This window comes from Equus asinus, chromosome 2 (genome assembly GCF_041296235.1).
Source record: "Equus asinus isolate D_3611 breed Donkey chromosome 2, EquAss-T2T_v2, whole genome shotgun sequence".
NCBI classification, from domain to species: domain Eukaryota; kingdom Metazoa; phylum Chordata; class Mammalia; order Perissodactyla; family Equidae; genus Equus; species Equus asinus.
In genome coordinates, this window is record NC_091791.1 from 44,825,571 (window position 1) to 44,846,058 (window position 20,488).

At 33.7% G+C, this 20,488-nt stretch overlaps 1 protein-coding gene and 1 pseudogene across 1 annotated transcript in view; both read right to left on the bottom strand.

Annotated features, from left to right (window-relative positions):
- Positions 1 to 4,489: 4,489 nt before the first annotated feature.
- The window catches only part of PCDH15 (protocadherin related 15), a 1,592,394-nt gene continuing 1,576,395 nt past the window's right edge, over positions 4,490 to 20,488 (bottom strand). Inside the window, exons 39-40 of the mRNA XM_070487986.1 lie at positions 6,543 to 6,651; positions 4,490 to 5,515 (exon numbers count right to left, since the gene is read on the bottom strand). Coding sequence (XP_070344087.1) covers positions 4,652 to 5,515; positions 6,543 to 6,651 — 973 coding nt within the window. The 3' untranslated portion in view covers positions 4,490 to 4,651. The remainder of the gene's footprint in view (positions 5,516 to 6,542; positions 6,652 to 20,488) is intronic.
- On the bottom strand, positions 9,321 to 9,449 carry LOC123283682 (U4 spliceosomal RNA; annotated as a pseudogene).

Below are 20,488 nucleotides of genomic sequence, written 5' to 3' on the forward strand. Positions count from 1 at the left end.
TCATTTATATGAAGTATTCTTAAGATTAAACATGCTTGGCTATCTCCCCTGGTTCCACAGTTTTAATCCTGAGTCAGAGTTTTATAGAATAGTGAAAGTCCCATCAAAGTAACTATTCAGCTGGTCCAGATTTATGTGGTTAGTGATACTTTTGCTGCTGTGCATTCTTTACCCTGAAATATACTGACTAAATATTTGATTTGGTTGCTCTGTGTAAGTCCTGTTTATCTTTATGCCATCTCCATTAACTTATAGACAGATCAACTTCAGGATTGTGTTTACTGAAATGACCAACGGGAAATTGCTAAAATATGTCTGCTAAGTAGCTTGTATATTTTGCATATTTCCTTGTAGAAACTGAACTTAAAATGCAGTGACATCTCATATATCAGGGCTTTAGTCTTCTGCCAACTTCAGATTTCTAGAACGGTGCTGAGATCCCAATAGTGACCAAAAAAATCTTGAGAGCATCATAAAGCTTTTGCTTAAATCCACATATCTGATTCCTACCTGATGTTTAATGATTTTTCAATAACAACAAGCAAAACAAACAAAGACACAAACTTTCTCATCAAGAGATTAGAAGAAAACTGGAAGATAAATTTCAAAGAGAGGCACAGTGACGAAATTAGTTAATTATCACAGTCTGAAATTGGAGAAAGAAAAAAAGATATAAAGTTGTACGCAGAAAGAATATTATGGGATGCTAGCTGAGATGAGCCTAGGACATCAGGAAAATATGAAATTATATTTAGTGATCTCTGATTGAGCAAGTAGGAAAATATAGTATGCTTAATCTAACTTCTATCCAAAATATTTTATACTAAAAACAATTGCTTTGGTCCTTCAAGGAGAAAGCCCTGGAGTTCAATGGTATAGATAATTACTTCTCAATTTAATATGTATACAAACCACCTTGGGATGTGCTGAAAATGTGGATTCTTGTTTAGTAGACTTGGGGGTGTGGGCAGGATTCTATGTTTCTAACAAGCTCCCAGCTAATGCTGATAGTTTTCCTAGCAAGGGTACAGAATGCATTAATTTCCAATAGTGTAGGATAAATGAGATGTTGCTGTATTTGATCTCAAATACTTTTTGAAATCTGAAATTAAAATATACGACTCACATAAATTGGCAAGTTTTTGTTACACACTGTTCATTCACCTTTGAAATAAGGAAATAGTATTATAATTAAGTACTTTAAAAATATGAAACATGAGAGGGTAATAAATAATAGCTGTGCATTATTCAATCTTTCAACCACTAATAAGCATGCATGAGAGAATTTTATTGATATCTGAACTTGGTCAAAACTGTGCAAAATTTGAGGTGAGCTTTATCTACATCATACTAAGTCCTATTCAATAAAATTCTGAATTCTCTTAAATTATTTTCTTTCATCCTTTTTACATCTGGAGAATATGCAATACACAAGGCAAGTTTTGAGGATTTATTTTTGAGAAGATATTTTGTTTTTGCTTCTGTTAATGATGAAACACTGTGCTTTCTTCAATGGTGAAAAATCAAGACAGTCTTCTTTGATAAAAAATGCTCAGGTGATCATTTTCGAGTTCTGAACTTTATGCACATAAATATTGTGTGCATTAAAATATTTTATAAATAAACTGGAGCTGGGAGAAGTGAAATACTATAATACACTTGAAGCTATGGATTTATAGCCTATATAGGCATTTCACATGTTATATAAATTCTTGACCCTGCCAATTCCTTTATACTGAGTTTATAAAATATTCATGTCCAGTGACATTAATGTGACACTTCTCTGATCTGACTATGTTTTCCACACATACTTGTGGTTCTAGATGCATTATTGCCTGTTTGAACTTTTCCCACCTCAGTAAGCTTTTGCTGAGGGTGAGATTTCTATGATGCTCCAAACAAATATTTAACTTCAAATGGCTGAACTAAATTATTATGTTTGCTATGGATAGAGTGTTTGTAGAGTGTATGTGTGTGCTTGCGTGTGTGCGGCCACAGGGGAAATTGTAAGTGATATTTATAAAAGAAAGATATTTAAAAATTTGAGAAACTCTATATTGGACAATAAGGAAAACAGGCTCATGATTCTAAATAATTTACAGAAGATTCCCACGTTTACTTACACTTTGCAATTCTATATTTCATTTAAAAAATCAGGATGGTATGGACAGCAACTGTATAAACCCATTACCTGAAAAATTCTCTAATATAAATTTTTTCCCATTTTTTATGAAAGTAAATTACATGTATCGAAAAAAGTTCTGTGAAGCTAGAGATGAAGAGTAAACTATGTTAATCAACAAAATATAAAGGATTACTTAGTAAACTATTTCTTGTTTATTAAAATGAAAAAAATTCAACATCCAACAAAACAGTTAAATGTTTAAATGTGTTATTTAGTGAATTGAGAGTCTGTCCAAAAAGATTTTCTCGGAAGAACAATTTGTTGATACAAATATGAGTGCAAATTTGCTTCTTTTTAAACTTTAAAGCATGTTGTTCAAAGATTTAACTTGTGTGCATGATATAAATTCCATACATTGTTTTCTCAGTGACAATAAAAAGCTCAATTTATTAAAAACTGACGTAAAAATTAAAATAACTTTTTAAAAAATCGGTCACAGTTTTGTCATTGGTATATGGAGGTTGTTCCAGGGCCCCATCCAAAGCTCCTCCTCATCCGACTGCGTGTGGTCACCATGGAATTCCAGAGTCTCCTTGATGTTCTTACTGTCAGCCATGGACTCCTGTTCAACTGTGCTTTTCAGTCTGTTCTCCATTGACTTCACTGCTGTACTGTCAGTCCCCACAGGGCAAGGGGCAAATGTCACCAGAGTTGGTCTTGTGTTCATTTTCTCAGTAGAAAATGGCCCCTTCGATAACGTGTTCAGGGGAACATTCTCTTCATGTGTCACTGCCAACTTGTCTAGTTTCTTAAAGTGCCTCCCCAGTCGAACAGGGGAAGTAACTTTTAAGTTATCAGTGAGGCAGGCACGACGGGTTCTCACCACAGAACCATTCTGTGCAATATATATATTGCCATTGATATTACTGTGGATGTTAGGATTGTGAAGACGGTTTCTCTGACATTCAGGAGCACTGTCTTCTCCAGTTGAGCTAGTTTCATACTCTCGATCAACAACTAACTTGATCATTCTTTTTCTTGCCCACTGTCAAAATAAAAATAACAATAGGTGAGTCATTATCAAAGGAATTAAAAGGGCAAAGATTACACTGCTTGCAAAATTCAAAACCTTTGATAGAAAGCCATCAAAGGTAAATAACTCAAGAGTGGAAGAGGGAAGCAACCCTTTATTCACGTCAGTTTATTTTCCACCAATTCTTCATTGATTTTAGACCTCAATATCTTCTGGAGAAAGGGTTGCTGAGTTAAGAAGGAGACATTTCAGGAAGTACTTGTATTCTTTTAGATCAAATTACTGCTCTACATGAAAAAAAAAGCATATTATTTATATTTAACCAAGGATCTGACCCATTGTTTCACAGTTGTTGCACTCTTCAGGAAAGTTAAGGAATGTCCAGCATTAGCACATTCTGTTCATACTAATATTTCCATTCCCAATATTTTAAAGATATTTTTAAGCCCACATTATTCTAATTCCTAAATAATCCTCCATTGTTAACGAAGCTTTCTGTGTAATTTAATGCATTTTTTACTTGAAATATTCTGGTTTTCTAGGTCATCCCACTTGGATATATGTCAACTTATAAAAACATCTTCCCATCCTGCATAATTTATTTAGTAGTACACAAAGTTGAAAACTCATTATTGTTAACTTTCCTTTAGTAAGCAACTGGAACACAATGGACATTTTCACAAAGTTATTTTTCGTTTATCAATGCACGTCAGAAATGGCAAAGAGAAGAGGTCAAACACTTCTAAGTTATTTTTAAAATAATATTACATTTTAGAGATATGTGAACTACCACTGCATTGTAGTAAGTAAACCATGCTTTTTGATTTCCAGATACATATTTCAAAATTATTATGTTTACTTACCCAGAAGAATATTTTATAACTCTTACAGTTCAATTTTTTTCTAAATTCACTTGAACTCATATCCAAAATAGAAAATAAAGGTATAATTTTTAATTTTGAAAAATGTATTTCATTTAACCCTTAAGATTTGAGAGTGCCAGCTACAAACTGCTTGAACATGTTCATGATATTTTTGCTAACACCTTTGCCAGCTGAAATGTACATATATGCAAAAGTAGACTTTTAGAGATCTCATTTGTTGCAGCTTGTCCTAAGGATGTATTTTGTAAAGATGATATAAAAATCACATATAAATTCATATAGTCTATTCTAATAGGCAGGGCATCATGGATAACACATAATGCCACACTGCATTAAAAAATCCCACCAGAAAATATTAAATATTGATTAACTGATTGCATGTCTTCTAAATTACTAATATGGGAAAGACTAGTCAGTTTTACCCTAACATATTCTAATATACAAATTCATTTAGATAGCATATATATTCACTTTTCTGGCATGCTCCTAATCTTAGATCAAAATCAGGATCAATTTCCTCCCCTTCAAGTGTCATTTCAGAGAGCACACAGAAGGCACTGCACACAGGAGCACTCGTCACAGCAAAACCCCCACCTACTGTGATCTCTTTTAAAGTGCTGTGTTGTAACCTTCCGAGCTTGCTCTTGGAGACTTCTTGTGGTTGGCATTCTTGCTTGTGTCATACTCTGGTACCCGAAAGCCCCATGGACCTCCAGACTGACTTTCACTACTACTGCTACTACTGCCTGATTCTGACTCTTCCTCACTTTCTACACTCCTTTCCACTGAAGCTGATTCTGCACTGCCCTCCTCAGTGATGTCTTGAGATTCCAGGTCTCTTGGTTCTTCCACGGGAGCCAGCTCACTTGCCTCTCCTTCTGCTGGGTGTTCTTCTTCTTCATCCACCTGCGGTTCTTCTTCTGGTTCTTCAGGTGGCTCTTCTTTTCTCCCTTTGACTTCTTTGACCTCTTCAGCGACGGGCCTTCTTCTTGCAAGAAAAATGTTTTTCCTTGCCTTTTCTCCTTCTGACTCTGTGGATTCAGATTCTTCCGATTCAGGGGTAGAACTTTCTTCCTCCTCAGAGGGTGTCTCTGACTCAGACTCCTCTTCCGTCGTCTCAGACTCGCTGAACTCAGATTCTTCTTCACTGTATTCAGTATAGTCACTTGAGGATTCCTCCTCTGATTCCACAGTGCTTTCTGTAGCTTCATCTTGGTCCAGAGTTAGTTTCAAATAATCTTTATCTTCTTCCTCGAGGCGTCTTTGCCACTCTTCCCCCTCAAGGTCAATGACGCCTCTTCTATCAGCTAGGCCTCTAACTTTCTTAAAAATCATGGGGAATATTCTGGCTCTCTTCCATGTTGTGTGCGTAGGCTCGGCTGCTGGTGGCTTTTCAATAGTGACAACTACTTCTTCCTCCTCACTAGGCTCTCTAATTTCAACTTTTGGTTTTTTAATTTTCTTTGCCTTTTCCTGAAAATCATGAAAATGCAATTGAAGTGTCAGCTGGGAGATGGTTATGATGTGACCTTGTCTCACATAAGTTAAGCATGAATGAAACTGTGGGATCACAGCTTCATGCAAGTTATATGACCAGTTTCAGAGAACCCATCTGTTCTCTGCTGTTTAGAGCAGTGGGCTAACATACAGACAGAAGGTGATTAAGGTAGTGAATTATTTTCTTTGGGTTTGTACTTTATAACACCAAAACCCAATGCTTTCTCATATTTTTCTTATTCAAAATTTATTTTGTATCTTAGATCAAAGGAGAAAGAAATAATCACTACTTCTTCCCTTTCGGAGTCCCATTTCTCAACTTTGATTAATAGTTTTATGTATTTTTTAACAAAATTTTAAATAATCAGGGAATTATGATAGCTTATCTGAATAGCTTATGTGAAATTTGACTATTTTCTTAATTTTGAACAGGGTAAAGCTACAGTGACATTTACTTGAGTTTTGTTTTTGGATAAATGTTCAAAGCAAATATTGCAGGCAAAGTAAAAGAATTTGATATAAATGACTCATGCTAATTTAAACATAAATGACAAAATTTCATTAAAAATATTAGTGGTAATATTTCATTTTTCTGTAGATAATTGAAAGATGGAGACTATAGTTTTTCACGAGTTTTAGGTATGCTAGACAATATGGAAACAAAAGTAACTGTTGTTTTCCAAAATACTTTTTAATATTTTTGATTATATTATTATCTTTATGGAGTAAAATGTAGGATTTTTAAAAATATCAATTTTATTGTGGCTTTATTGCAGGTGTTTGACATTTTATAGAAGAAAATAAATTAAAATTATATAAAAGTTAATTTTCTTCTATAGACAAGGCAATAAAATGGTCTACATTATCAAATTTCTATGGGAAACAAATTCTAAGTGAATAAGATTTCTGTTTTTTGAAGTATTTTGTAGCCTTCTATTCAAATAGGGCTAAAAAATTATATTCTTGGAATACTCCGCTTACATAAGAAAATTACAGTAATTACCTCTTCCTCCTCATATTCCTCCTCAGCTTCACCAAGCACCTCACCATATTCCTCTTGTCCAGCTGGTGGTAACAGACGACGGCGACTTCCATACTGAGGCATTTCATACCTGTAACAGAAACTTACAACTGTAAAAACTCTTTCGTGTGGTCCTTGTAACCACGACTGATTTCTGTTTTCTTCTTTTTCTTCATCATTCAATCAACAGATATTTATACAGCACCTATTGGGCTCCTTGTAAACTAGCTACAAAACCACAGGGTAAGAGCTACAATCTGATGACCAATGATTTTTGCCATAATGGTACCCTGGAACAACAATAAAAAGAGTCCAGTTATTACAGATTTAAGTTTTTGGAGAGACTAGAGTGAAAAGAAAGGCATATTGTTACTTAATTGAAGAATTTAGAGTACAAAATAGGTTCTTTCTAAAATTTTAATAGCTTATTCAGAACATAAAGTCTCTATCTTTATAAGAAAGACCTGCTTTTAATATGATCTGTAATGCTCTTACATTCCTCTACTGTATTTTTAGAAAGCAGTTAACTTATGTGTGCAGAAGTGACTTTTGAAATGCTTATTACTGGATTCTAAAGTATATTTTCTTAATTTCTCTTGGGCAAATCAGAAGGCTGACTGGTTAGATAAAATGTTGAACATCTCATGTGAAAGAAATGGCGAATTCAGGAATTGAGCAAATATGTTTGACTCTTGTTTCTCATTTAAATAATTTTGAATAATTTTTACTGCATTTTTAGAATTGTAGTCAATATCAATATAGAACATCAAAGTAGAACTCAATATAGAAAAATGGTTAAAACTTGACTGACACTGAAATTAGGTACATAATTCATTTTCAAAGATGAAACTGATGAAATGACATTTATAAAACAAATGCTAGTAATGATATCATTTAATAACTCTTTATTTCATTAAAATATCAAGATACTGAATAAAAAATCTAAAGATGTACCCATGCTCATAACTGTAATAATCTTGTCCATATTCCTGGCCAGGATCAATTCCAGACTCCATGGATAACTCCTATTGTTCAAAAAGAGAAATCGCATTTGAAAAGAAATTCTTATCACATTTCAGCTCAAAGTCAGATTTCCAGACCTAGAATTCGATGACTCTCAAGACACTCCTGCCAAAATAACTTTAATTACAAATGTTAGCTGAACATATTCAATTTTTTTTTTTTTTTGGCTGTAACTATTTTGCAAGAAATAAATTTACATTATTAGAACTGAGGGAGTCGCAAAAGTAAATTTTTTTCTAATGGTAAATCTGTTAAAGATTACAGATGAGCATATTACTTGTTCTCGGATAACTTTTAAAACTATCAATAGGCAGTTAATATTTCACTCTATTCTAGCATACTATTAACAGACTTTAGCCCTGAGGCTAAAATTATAACATTACTTTCAACCTTGTTTCATCTTCCTGAAAAACAGTTTTCTAATACCCAGAGCACTTCTGTTCATCAAAACTACTCTTATGAAAGGATCTGATAACAATCATTTATCCTAATAAAAATTATGTTATGTTATGTGATATATCCCAAGGATGTTTACATTTTAAACATACTGCTAATTCTCGATTTATTTTTTTTTTTTTAAAAAAAGAAATTTGTCAGAACAGGGGTGCTTTCAAGGTTTACAGTTCTAAATTCTAGACAATAGTGATTTTTGTCATTCTACTCATAGAAGGATGTTTTTCCTTAAGCATACATATGAAACTGGTTTTTAAATAACTATTAAATTTAATTTCATTATTTTTCTCTTTTTAATTTTATTTTAACATTTAAGTAGGCTGAACTGCAAAGGTTAACCAAATTAATTTTGCCTTGAAGTAAGAAAAGGGAAGGAGGAAAAATATAGATATCCACAGGAAAATGGTTATCTATTTCTAAGATCATCTATTATTTATAAGAATTAGTTTTGTTGATCCAGGTACAGTAACGAGTCAGAAAAACAATGTCCTTAGGGGGCTCAAATGTATCATTTAAAAAGTGTGCAAGTTCACAGTCTGCATGGCAGATAAGGACAAAGACCCTCACTTGTGCTTTGACTGGCAAAAATCATTTTAAAAAACTTGAATTACCATAGTTGCCAAAATCCTAGTCAGAAAATGTTATCAAAAGTCTGGATTTTGATTTGAAAAATAAAAAGATAGCAAGACTGGGCTCGTATTTTTCCATGTCATGAACTTAGTTGGTGGTACTACTCCTCAGAGTAATCATATTTTCTCCTGGGTACTACTGTGTCCTCAACCACATTGTTTTCCATCTATTCTCATAGTCATCATAGCATCTCCCATCTGCTCTTTTTTTACATCTAATAAACTCTATTCATTTACATGACTTCCCTCGATATTTCTTTAAATTTGCAATCCCTCTACTCTGCTAACGCACTATCTGATGACCTTGCAGTTTGGCATGCTTTGGCAGGGACATGGAGCCACTGGAACTCTCACACACTTCTGGAGAGATTATAAATCAGCAAACTCGTTGGAAAATTTTTGGCAGTAATACTAAAGTCAAATATATACATATCCTTTCACAGAAATTCAATACAGTGGAGTTTATATGCCCAACATAAATGTGCACAATTGTGCACCAAATTGTGTACATCATTTGTAGCCAAAAACTGGAACCAAGGAAAAGTCCCTGAGATAAACACACTACTACATCATACAACAACAGAGATGAATCTGTCAAACAGAAAGATGAGCAAAAAAAGTCAGGGACAAATGAAACATCTGATTCCATATTATTCTATTTATATAAACTTCAAAAACACACAAACTAATATGTGTGTTAGAATCCAGGTTTAAAGTTTTCAGTTCACAATAATTGTGCCTTGGATAAACCTCATTGGCTCCAATATTGCCACTGTGCAACAAATGCCTAAATTTAGAAAGAAGCAGTCCTGTCATTTGTGACAGCATGGTTGGAACTTGAAGGTATTACGCTAAGCGAAACAAGTCAGACGGAGAAAGACAAATACTGCATGGTATCACTTACAAATGGAATCGAAAAAATATAAAAATAAAAAGTCAAACATAGAAACAGAGTAGATAAAAATGGTTTTCAGGGGCTGGGAGAAATAGGGAGAGGTCAGAAAAAGGGTAAAAACTTTAGCTATAAGATGAGTAAGGCCTGAGGATCTAATGTATAACATGGTGACTACAGTTAATAACACTGTATTGTATAGTTGAAATCTCCTAAGAAAGTAAAACTTAAATGTTTTCACCAAAAAAACATGAATATGTGAGGTGATAGGTGTTCTAATTAGACGAGGGGAATCTTTCACAATGTATATGTCTATCAAACTTGTCACAATGCACACTTTAAATATCTTACAATTTTATTTATTAATTATACCTCAATAAAGCTGAAATTGAAAAATATATATATATTGCATTAAATATGTATCTGGGGGAAAAAAAGGAAGACACGTGAGTGGTTAGGAAAAGGAGAAATAATATCTGAGTGTTGACGTGAAGGGCTTCTGGAGAGCTAGCAAGGCAAATGCCCTTTAAAAATTCACCCAGCTGCACAGAATGATTTATACACATTAATGTCTGTAGTTTTATTTCAACAAAAAATGTTTATTATAGGAAAGGGGGTGGGAACTGAGGTCAAGAGACCAATAAGAAATTGGGACAAAGTTAAAGTCTAAATTTAAGTTATTCAAACTAAATACCTTAATGTAATTATACTGGTTTAAATGAAGCAAATAGATCTCAGAACCAATACTTTTAAACTGCTTGGCCAATGCATGTTTAATCTAATGCATACAGGGACTGAGAAAAGGCTGCCAAATGATTTTGAAGTTGAAATGTAAATGTCCATCAACAGAAGAATGGATAAAGAAAATGTGGTACATACATACAATGGAATATCATACAGCCTTAAACAAGAAAGAAGTCCTGCCATATGCCACAACATGGATGAACCTTGAGAAGATTATGCTAAGTGAAATAAGCCAGCCACAGAAGGACATATCATGTTGCATGATTCTACTTACATGAAGCATCTAAAATAATCAATCCCATAGAAGCAGAAAGTAGAATGATGGTTGCCAGGAGATGGAGAGAGAGGGAAGCAAGATGAAAAATTTCTAGAGACCTGCTGTGCAGCATTGTGCTTAGAGTTCACAATACTGTACTACACACTTAAAAATTTGTTAAGAGGAAAGATTTCAAGTTATATGTTCTCACAACAATTAAAAACAAAAATGGTTTTGAAATTGAATTCTAATAACTTTTAGCAATAATAAAAAACGAATATTTATGGAAACACAATGCAACCTAGTGGATATCAGAGTTTAAAAGTTAGAATCAAATAATTTTCTTTATAGACATATTCTTTTTTCATAAAGGCAGGACAAAGGTCAGCTCTTGTGAACTACAATATGTATCCGGCATTAGATGACTTTAAAATCATAAGAAAAGGATAGAAGCAACTGGAAAGGAACCAGTAAACTTGATGCTTAACTCAGTCAGTCACGTTGCGGTCTGAGTTGGGCAGGGAGATGTAGGAGCTAGTAGAAGGGAATAATCTGAAGGGTCCCACTTGGATTCTCATACCACCCACTACTGAAGGGCAGGGAATCATCCTTTCAGGAAAAAAAAAAAAATTGTTTTTGAGGAAGGATGTGATAACCATTAAGATCCCTGAGTCGGCCTGAACCGATAGTATGGGCCAGCTGGCCCTTTTTGCTGCCCCAGGCAGTCCCTTGTTGCCCTTAGCAGGTGAATCCTAGATTTAGAAAATCATGCTAAGTAGCATCCTAAAAAGTGATTTTATGGGCAGATCAAACATTTAATGTTATTTTCAAAATCCATTGTCCCCAACCACACAGAGAAGACATAGAATTAATTTAGTATCTTATTGACCAAAGCATAAATATTTATATAGATGCAAACCAAACCAACAATAACTACCATTTACCTAATTTCTTTTTATTACATTCCAGTTGCTGAGCTAGGAGCTGATAGGTTCAATATTACTGCCAACATTCTACAGAGGATGAAATTGATGCTCAGCAGGCTGCGTGTTTTGACTAAGGGTTTGCATCTAGGAATTGGCATTTGGACTTTTGAGTTATCTGATTCAATAGTCTATGGAGATGTCTCCATGGAAATTTTTGCTAAAAATTTACAAAAGTTGAATATTCCTGCCACTCAACCTCCAAATTTTAGGAAATAAATTCTAACCACAAAATGCCTCTCTTTAGCAAAGTTAAGATTCTGTGGTTAAGAAAGAGGAATAATTTTTTGTAAGTGGAGCTTGTAAAATAATAAATTTGTCAAAGGAAAAAGACATTTAAAGTTAACATTACTTTTTAAATTTTTAAATTTAGGCAGTATATAAACATGATAAGTGCAAATGAAATGCAGTCATTATATAACTCTGAATATCTTTTTCTCATTGCAGAAGAAAATGTCATGGACATTTGAAATAGACACATGCCCAAAGCCAGTATTTTGAATCACATGAAATGATTAAATAGCCCAATTTCTACTTTTTGTTATTTGAGCACTGATGTCAGCATCCTTTCTTCAAACTTTTCCTAATCTAAATCTGATCTCAGGAACAGTTCTGATGAATCTAGGTTCATTAAGACAAGTGACTGATCAGGTTCACGGACTGATTTATTCAAGGATATCCTATTTTTAACAGGAGCAAAGTTCTTATTTGTCTCATTCCCAGAGAGTGAAGCTAAAAATTTGGAATTTTAGCCACCAGCAAACAGTAGGGAAAAGATTTGCATGCCTGTTTATTTATTTAGTTTAGTTTAAAATCCCTTTTCTCTCTCGTAAAATTATGCCATGTTGGCCGCCACCCACTCTGCTACACGTAAGATGAACTTTAAAGTCACACGAGTTATTGTGAAGACTCAGGTTAAAAAGAGAAAGGAAATTGATACCTCTGGTTTAAGAAGAGAAGGTCTCAGTAGTTGTTGTTGCTGCCAAAGGAAATTAAAATAGAAAAAGATTTAGAAAATAATTCAGGTGGAAAAAAGTAGATCATGATTGAAAAGAGAGAAAAAAAGGCGACAGGTTAAAACTGGTTACTTTGAGATTATGACTTATTATTCATGTGATAGCTACCAACAGCTTTAAATAATATTTTGACTAATTATTTACATTGAAACCTAAAATATTAAAGAATTAATCTGTTTTAATTGCATCATTATTTTAACTAACATCAAAGTTAACCTTAATAAATAAAAATCTATAAATAATTTTTTGGATTAAGCTTCATAATGCAAAGAGTCATTTATGGTTCTAAAAGCACCGTAAGTGTCACATAATTCTCTATAACAAGTTTAACCTTGTTTTATATTATCCCTCTTTTTTTCTCCCCAATCACATCAAATGTAATCAGGTTCGTTAGGAAGAAGGGAGGAGCGCACAAAATAATGATACAGTTGTAACATATTCGTCATATTTAAGACTTCCTCCTCATTTTTCTTTTTATCAAAATTTGGATTGCTTGCACTAAAGAATTAAGCGTGTTTTCAGAAACTTTTCTTGTATTTAAGGAAATTGTTCTTCCTCAGATTTTACAGGCATCAGTGCCCACTTCACCCATATTTATCTTCAGGAAACAGTCTCTATTGGTCTCTTTCATGATAAGTTATTTTAACCAGATGGAAACAAGATACACAATTCAAATTTTAGGTTATCAACTCTTTGGGAGCAAGTAGTTACATAACACAAACGAAAAAGTAAGCATTGGGAAGGTTGACAGAGAAGTTCTAGAAGATAATCCCACCAATGAACCAACTGTTTGAAATGGCCAGCAGAACAACTATTTGACCAAAGGGATAGATTTTCCATGACACAGCTGTTAATAAGTTAATCTAGTTAAGGTATTCATTTGAAGGGGGGGGAAGTTGAAGTTAGAGATATTCTGATTCACTCTGTTAGCTATTATAATTACTGCTGAAAACCAGTTATTTTTAAAGGCATTCATCTTGATTTCCAAATAATTTAGGACTTAACGCGTTGTAAACTATCAGCCAATTAGGTCATATTCTTATTTCATTCTCTTGACTGAGAAGCTGTATGCTAAACTGTACTAGCTTCTCAGCAACTTCATGGATGACACCACTTACAATATGGCTAGCCCAATATGTTGGCCGGGATGCCCAATATGTTAACTGAAAGTCAAATTAACACAATAAAAAAACCAAAGCTTTCTAGTGGTCCAACTTTTTTTTTAACTCTTTAATGTTGTCTCAAGCTCTAATGTGAGGTAAGATCCCTGGACTGATAAAAAAGTATAAAAGTTAAGTAATCTTACAGTTTCTAAATTGGGTTTATAGCCTTAGAAAAATAAATTTGGGAGAATGTCACAACATTGAGTAACAGTAATTCAGGAAAAATAAGTTTATCCTTGAAAAGGTAAGGAGTTGATCCTTTGTTCACCTGTTGAATAACAGACTTCACACCCCCAAACAAAGAAGCAAGAAATAGGAAAGAAAATAAATAGCATAGCACACGTATAAGATCTTTTGAAATAAAGGAAAATACCTTAGTTTTGAAAAAATGTAAATCAGTCCTGCCTATAATGCAAATATTTTCCTAGTAAGCTTGACATAACATAACACCATAAAGCCCTTACCTCGGATGCATAACCTCTCCTGCAAGGCAGAAATGAAGAAATCAATATTAAACATCTTGGATTTTCAGCGTCAATAAAATTATAGATAAAGGTGTTTAAAAAAATCTGAGAAAAACTGAGAAGGTCATTTTTACCAAAAGTTGTCTCAGTGAGAAATATACTTTGTGGCAGTACTAAGACAGGAGAATCAAGGTTTCACGCCTGCATTACTAAAAATAATGGTCACCCCAACACTCATTCCATATGAACCCCAAACCATACAAATCTATTTTATCTCAATGGTATGTAATAAAATGCTTTGATTATGTTATGATCAATTGGGACAAAAAATATTCTATATCATCTCTGCCCTACACAAGTCTTGATACATATAACATACTCATTTTGGGAAAATATGTGTTACATACGTGAAAAACATATCGGGTACAGGGAAAAAAATTCTCTCCACGACTAGAAGATATTCTTCCAAACGTTTGTAAGGCCTTTTTTCAGTTTGTGTCAATTTATTTTAAAAATAATGAATGCAAAATTTTGATTAGCTTTTAAGGGTCAATAACATTATTAGACATGAAGTGAAAATGCTTTTAGATATACAACAGGCAAACACTCAATATTATATCAAGATTGAAAAAGCACATGGACTACAAGTTGGTGAAACATTTGACTGTACTTGAGAGGGAAAAAAAGTATAGAATGTTTTCAACGTTGAATGTCACTAATTATGAAGACCTTTTATTTATTATTCATTAAAAAATTGACCTAAAGTATTAAAACTGTGGTGTGGATCATGCTATACGAAATTAATGAACATCTGTGACGAAGATTTATTGTGAAGAGTTACATATACTTTCACACTCCAACCAAACAATCTTGGTGGAAAATTTCTTTAAAAAATTACAAGGCCTTCTCAAGATAAGTCTACTTATCTGCAAGCATCTTAAGTGGTTAAGGCATTGTTGATGGAAACGGTTGGTAATAACGGTAATGTAATGCATACTTAATCTTATCTGCAATTTATTACTTGAAATGGTTCTGTGGTGAGTTTTTCAGAGTTCTTATATGGTTCTGTCAATAGTTATGGGAATGATAATTCTTCTAGAGTATTTAGAAATGTAGACATTTTTAACTTTCACTTAATTTGTATCCTACAGAGATAAAGTAGAGAAAGCTCATATTTAGGTTTTAATAATGACAATTGAGTCACACATAACATAAAATGTCCAACTGAAGTTAGATTTTAATTTCTTGGGTATTTAAACTGCCTCTTTTCATTAGCAATATTTTACAAAAATGTGGAAAATAAAATATCAACAGATGCACTATACTGTTTCCATTAACTTTTTGTTATTTGTTTTCGGTTTTTTTCTGTTTTAGCTCAAAGGCAAAAAGTGACTTTGAAGAGGTACACAGCAGAGTCAACATGTATAATTATCCATGTGCTTTCAATTAACATGACTTTCTGTTAGTCCTTATCAAAGCAGGCATGTAATGATGTATATTTTACATAATTTATATCCAAGATGTAAAAATTATTTATTTTATACCATTTGTATGTATTACAGTTTACTTTTAAAAATAAGGAAAATGAATAGTAACCTGTTTATGTCTTTTAAGAAAGTATCTAATAACTTCTTATGCATTAATTGGAACCTAATAAATGCAGAAGAAAAAAAGGTGTTCCTTTTCTAGAGGCCAGATGCCAGGTTGTAGGGTCTTAGGGGTTGAGGGGAGGAATAATATTTTGGCTTGTGTACTCAAAGAATATTTGCAGGTCTCATATAGAAGATACTCAAGTTGACTTTTATGATGATGCTGGGAATCTCTAAATATAATGTGTCAGTAAAAGACTAGATTAAATATTAAACATGGGTATGGATATTTCATTTTAAAAGTTTAAAATGCACATAAAATGTTGGGGTTACACAAATATTATAAAAATGTTATAGAAAAGGGCAGTGTAACAATTAGTAAGGCTATAGGTATCTACACAAAATTGTTGTTTGGATTTCTTATAACATTTCTTTGGTAATTATTTAGAGATTTCATTTTCAAGAAATTCTAAGGAATTATCAGGGAATTTCTTTCACATTTCGAAGAAGTTGATAGAAAGTAGCTTAAAAAAAACACACACTCATATTAGAGGCTTACACAATTGTCAATAATACCTTGTCAGAGTCCGTCAAATAGCACAAGTTCTTGTGCATATGACCAGAAGCCAACAAAAACTCCAAATGAAGTTTTTCAGTGAAAGAGAGAAAAAAATCACATTCAAGAACCCCAAGAAAGAAATGACTCTTGATTTGGATGAAAAGACTCTAAAGTGGAGGAGCCAATGACAATAATTAAATTTACACATTGCTTTTTTATCTGATATTGCTAATTAGGGACGCCAGACCAAATTCTTGAAGAAATGTCACATAATTTAAGAGCTGAACTAAACGTTTGAAATGATCTGTTGAAGGCCCCTGAGCCTTTATTAATATGCCTAGAATAGTAATTATCAAGCAAGACTTTTGCCTATATTTTGGAATTGTGCTTTTTTCTGTGCAGACATATCTTCTAAAATATTAAAACTGCAGAGCAAAAGAAATATGTAAAATTGTATTCAAAGTGAAGATTTCCAGTAAATAAAAATTATTCCATGTGTTAGATGGGAAAAGCAAAGTAATTACTTGGCGGTTAAGTGTAGCTTTCATTAAGAAGCTAGGAAGATAAGAGTCAGCTTAGCTGAAGCCTTTGAGAATTTAAAAAGTTGAGCTCTAAGATACAGAACAATTACAACTACAGAAATTGCCTCCTAGAATACAAATTTTTATCTTCTTTGCCTGAAATAAAGAGTAAAGGTGTATATAAAACTGGTGACAGTTCACCAAATATATTCTTTCTTGATTTCTACCAAAGTTTTTATATTTCATTTATATACTAATGGCTAAATTTGGATGATTTATTCATAGTAATTAAAAATAACTAGGAATGAAGTCAGTAATGCACTTTTCTAAAATTTTAATGGACAAGTATTTTATATTACAGAAAATATTTATAATTTTCATCAAATGAAATAGCAGTAACTGAATTCATATGAGATAAACATTTGTAAACATTTACTTAACCTTCTTTTGATGAAACTGATTAGATTGCTTTTATTAAACTGGAGATGAATATTTTCTTGGAAGGATAATTGAATGATAAAATTATAATTAAGGAGATGATACAGTAATGTGGACAAGCAAAACTAAACAGCACTTTCGACATATTTGGGAAGAATGAAATTTCTTATGAAAGTCAACAACTCAAGATTTATTTTCATTATAAAGAAGGGAAGGGAAAGCACAATGGGAAAAAATAGATTAAAACAGCAATTGAAAAAAGTCAAAGATTTATCAAATGTATAAGCATACTAGTAAGATAAAAGCAAGCCAGAGTAAAGGATGTTCTGTAAGAAAACAGATAAATACATCTCATAGCACCTGGGGTTTATTTTGGAATCGTCTTGTCTGTCATCTCCTACATTTCTAGACACATAACATTTTACTTTATGGTACTTCTTCTGATCAAATACATAGGCATCAAGGAAATAACAGAACCTATGATATTATTTTTAGCTTATTTGTAACAGTTTGCTTTTTTCCTGGAACACTCATATAAAACTATGATCAAAAAGCTAACGTAAAAGTTACTGCATTAACATGAGAAATAAATCATTGGTTTAAACTGGATGTCTAACTTTCATGCCCATATATTCCCAGAAAAGTAGATTGATATTACTTACTTTTTAAATAAATGTAGACAAATAATGCTACTTCGTAGTTAAGAAAATTAAGGTAAATCTATAATATGAGTTAGTAATGATGAAGTTAATAATCTTTTAAATTAAAAATGAGGAAAAAACAGTATTGCATTGAGTTTCGGGTAAAAGAATGGAATCTTCTTCAATGTTCGAATTTGCCTTCACGTGAAGACTACAGTTAACAAAAGAATTGTTCAGTTAAAAGAGGAAAAGCAACATTAAAGTGAAGTAGATTGACTGTGAGACTGTTTTTCAATTCCCTCGACAATATTGTGCAAATTCTCCTGGTTTTGCTTAGATGCCATTTCCATATTTGTTACCTCTGAAGGGCAACTGGTTTGAAGTTTTGAGATGTGCGTTAGTGGATAATTTTTTTCTATTCGACTGTACATGTTAGCTACTGACTTTTCAAGTTCTGCTAAATTTTTAATATGCCTGAGGATGCCTTTTGGTTCTCTTTGAGGATCGGCATTACACGCTGCTGTTGGTGGTGATAACCGTATCACAGAGGACTTCATTTCCTTGGCTGGTGTCACATTGACAGTGGATTTAACAGCTGGCACACAAACACACTTAGTGGATGGAACTGAAGTTGAAGGAGGTAGTGGAGAAGGAAAAGGAGGAGGTGGTGGAGGAAGAGAGGGAAGTGAAGGTAGAAGAAGTAGAGGAGGAGAAGAAGTAGGGGGAGGAGAAGGCGGAAATGAGAGCGGGAGAAGTGGAGGGGGAGGAGGAGGAATAGAAGGAGGAGAAGGAGGACAGGAAAGAGCAAAAGGAGTAAAGACAAGAGGAGGAGCAGGAGGAGCAGGAGGAGGAGGAGGAGGAGGAGGAGGAGGAGGAGGAGGAGGAGGAGGAGAGATGTTTGGTGGATGGGGAAGATTTTCGAAAACGTTCCTTTTGGTTTCACCAGTCAGCATACAAGTGGCTGTCTCTCCCCTAAAGAGTGGAGACTTTAAAATGCAAGGCATTGAAGGAGAAAGTTCCAAGGAACAGTCAGCAGGAGAAATGACGTTAGGTTCTGATTTGAGTTCCACACTTCTTGAAACAGTTGGCAAAGTAGAAAATGAGGAGTGAGACCAAGGAGAGGAAAACGAAGAGTCTGAAGACAGAGATTTCGGCTGTTCTGTTCCCCGGATAATCAGTGATTCACCTTGCCTTATTTCCTCTTTCTCGGTCAAATTTATATCTTCAGCTGTAAGCACGGGATTACTGCTACCTCTTCTGTTTGGATAGGTTCCACTGCTTTCATTTTCAGCTCTCAGCCTGTCGTTTCGTTGTTGCTCCAGATCTATGGTTTCTGGTCTATTGGGAAGTTCCCAAAGTCGTCTCCGAGGTAAGCAGACTGGCTGATTCCACATCCTCTGAACCTTTTCTCTTGGGCCCCTCAAAGACTCATTCGTGGCTTGTGTTTTGCATAAAGGTGAGTCTACAAAATCCGTCTTTAGTGAAAAGTCTGAATTTGTTGATCTTTCATCTATATTTTCCTTATAAAGGGTATTGTGAGTACTTAAGGCGTCCTCATCAGATACCAATGTGAGTTTTCTTGCAGACTTGGGTTGGTTATTCTTAAGTGATCCATCTATGAGAGCCTGCTTGTGAGCCTCAATAGTATTGGAAGAAAAGGGTATCACAACGTGCTGATGTTTCCTGTCTTCCGAGACTGACTTATTTCCCCTGCTTTGTTGGAAATGGTAGAGAAGGAAAAGACTTGAAAGAAAAGAAGATAATGAAATGTAAGGAAACAGGCCGTGACATAGCTTTCAAGAGAAAGATGTTTTTATGGCTCTCATTACCACTTCAAAATATAAAAGGCCAAATAATACTAATCTATCAAAGCAAGACATTACTTTCATGTCCCTGTTCTCAAAAACGCAGGGCAGGAAAAGCTTGAAAGCTGTGAGTAGCATGAGAAATTTTCATTTTTTAAAAAATGTGTCAATCTGTACACTGAGTTTTTTTCAGTTAGTTTGATACAGCGAAGTATCCATGACCACACATGGCACTTCCCTTAAGTATAAATCACTATTCTCCAAATTGTGCCAGCATTTTGGCTAATGGATTCATATCCTTTGCATTGGTTGAGGATGCTCAGAGCTGACTGTTTTGGGGAAAGGATCCTTAGCTGTATCTGATTCAGTAGCTGTCTACTATCTCTCATCTCAGTAACTCTGTCCTGGAGCTAAAAGTACTCTCCTAACTGAGCTAAAGCTTGCAAGAGAATACAGAAAGAGCTTCTCTATTCTCCAGATTAAGAGAATTAAAGCCCCCAATGACAGACGGGAGAATTTCTCTCCTAGAGTTTAAAATCACAACTGAGAAATTGAATTTCTGCTAGAATCTTGACAGAGATCATTTTCTTCTATTTCAATTTTATGCCTAATCAGTTTTAAAATATTATAAATATTACAAAGAGGAAGAGGGGCTGTTGGTGTTTCTTTTGAACATGATCTGGATCAAATTATAGTCAAGACTCACTTTAGTGAAAAGGTGTATGTTAATATCACATAGTTGTGATATCCTT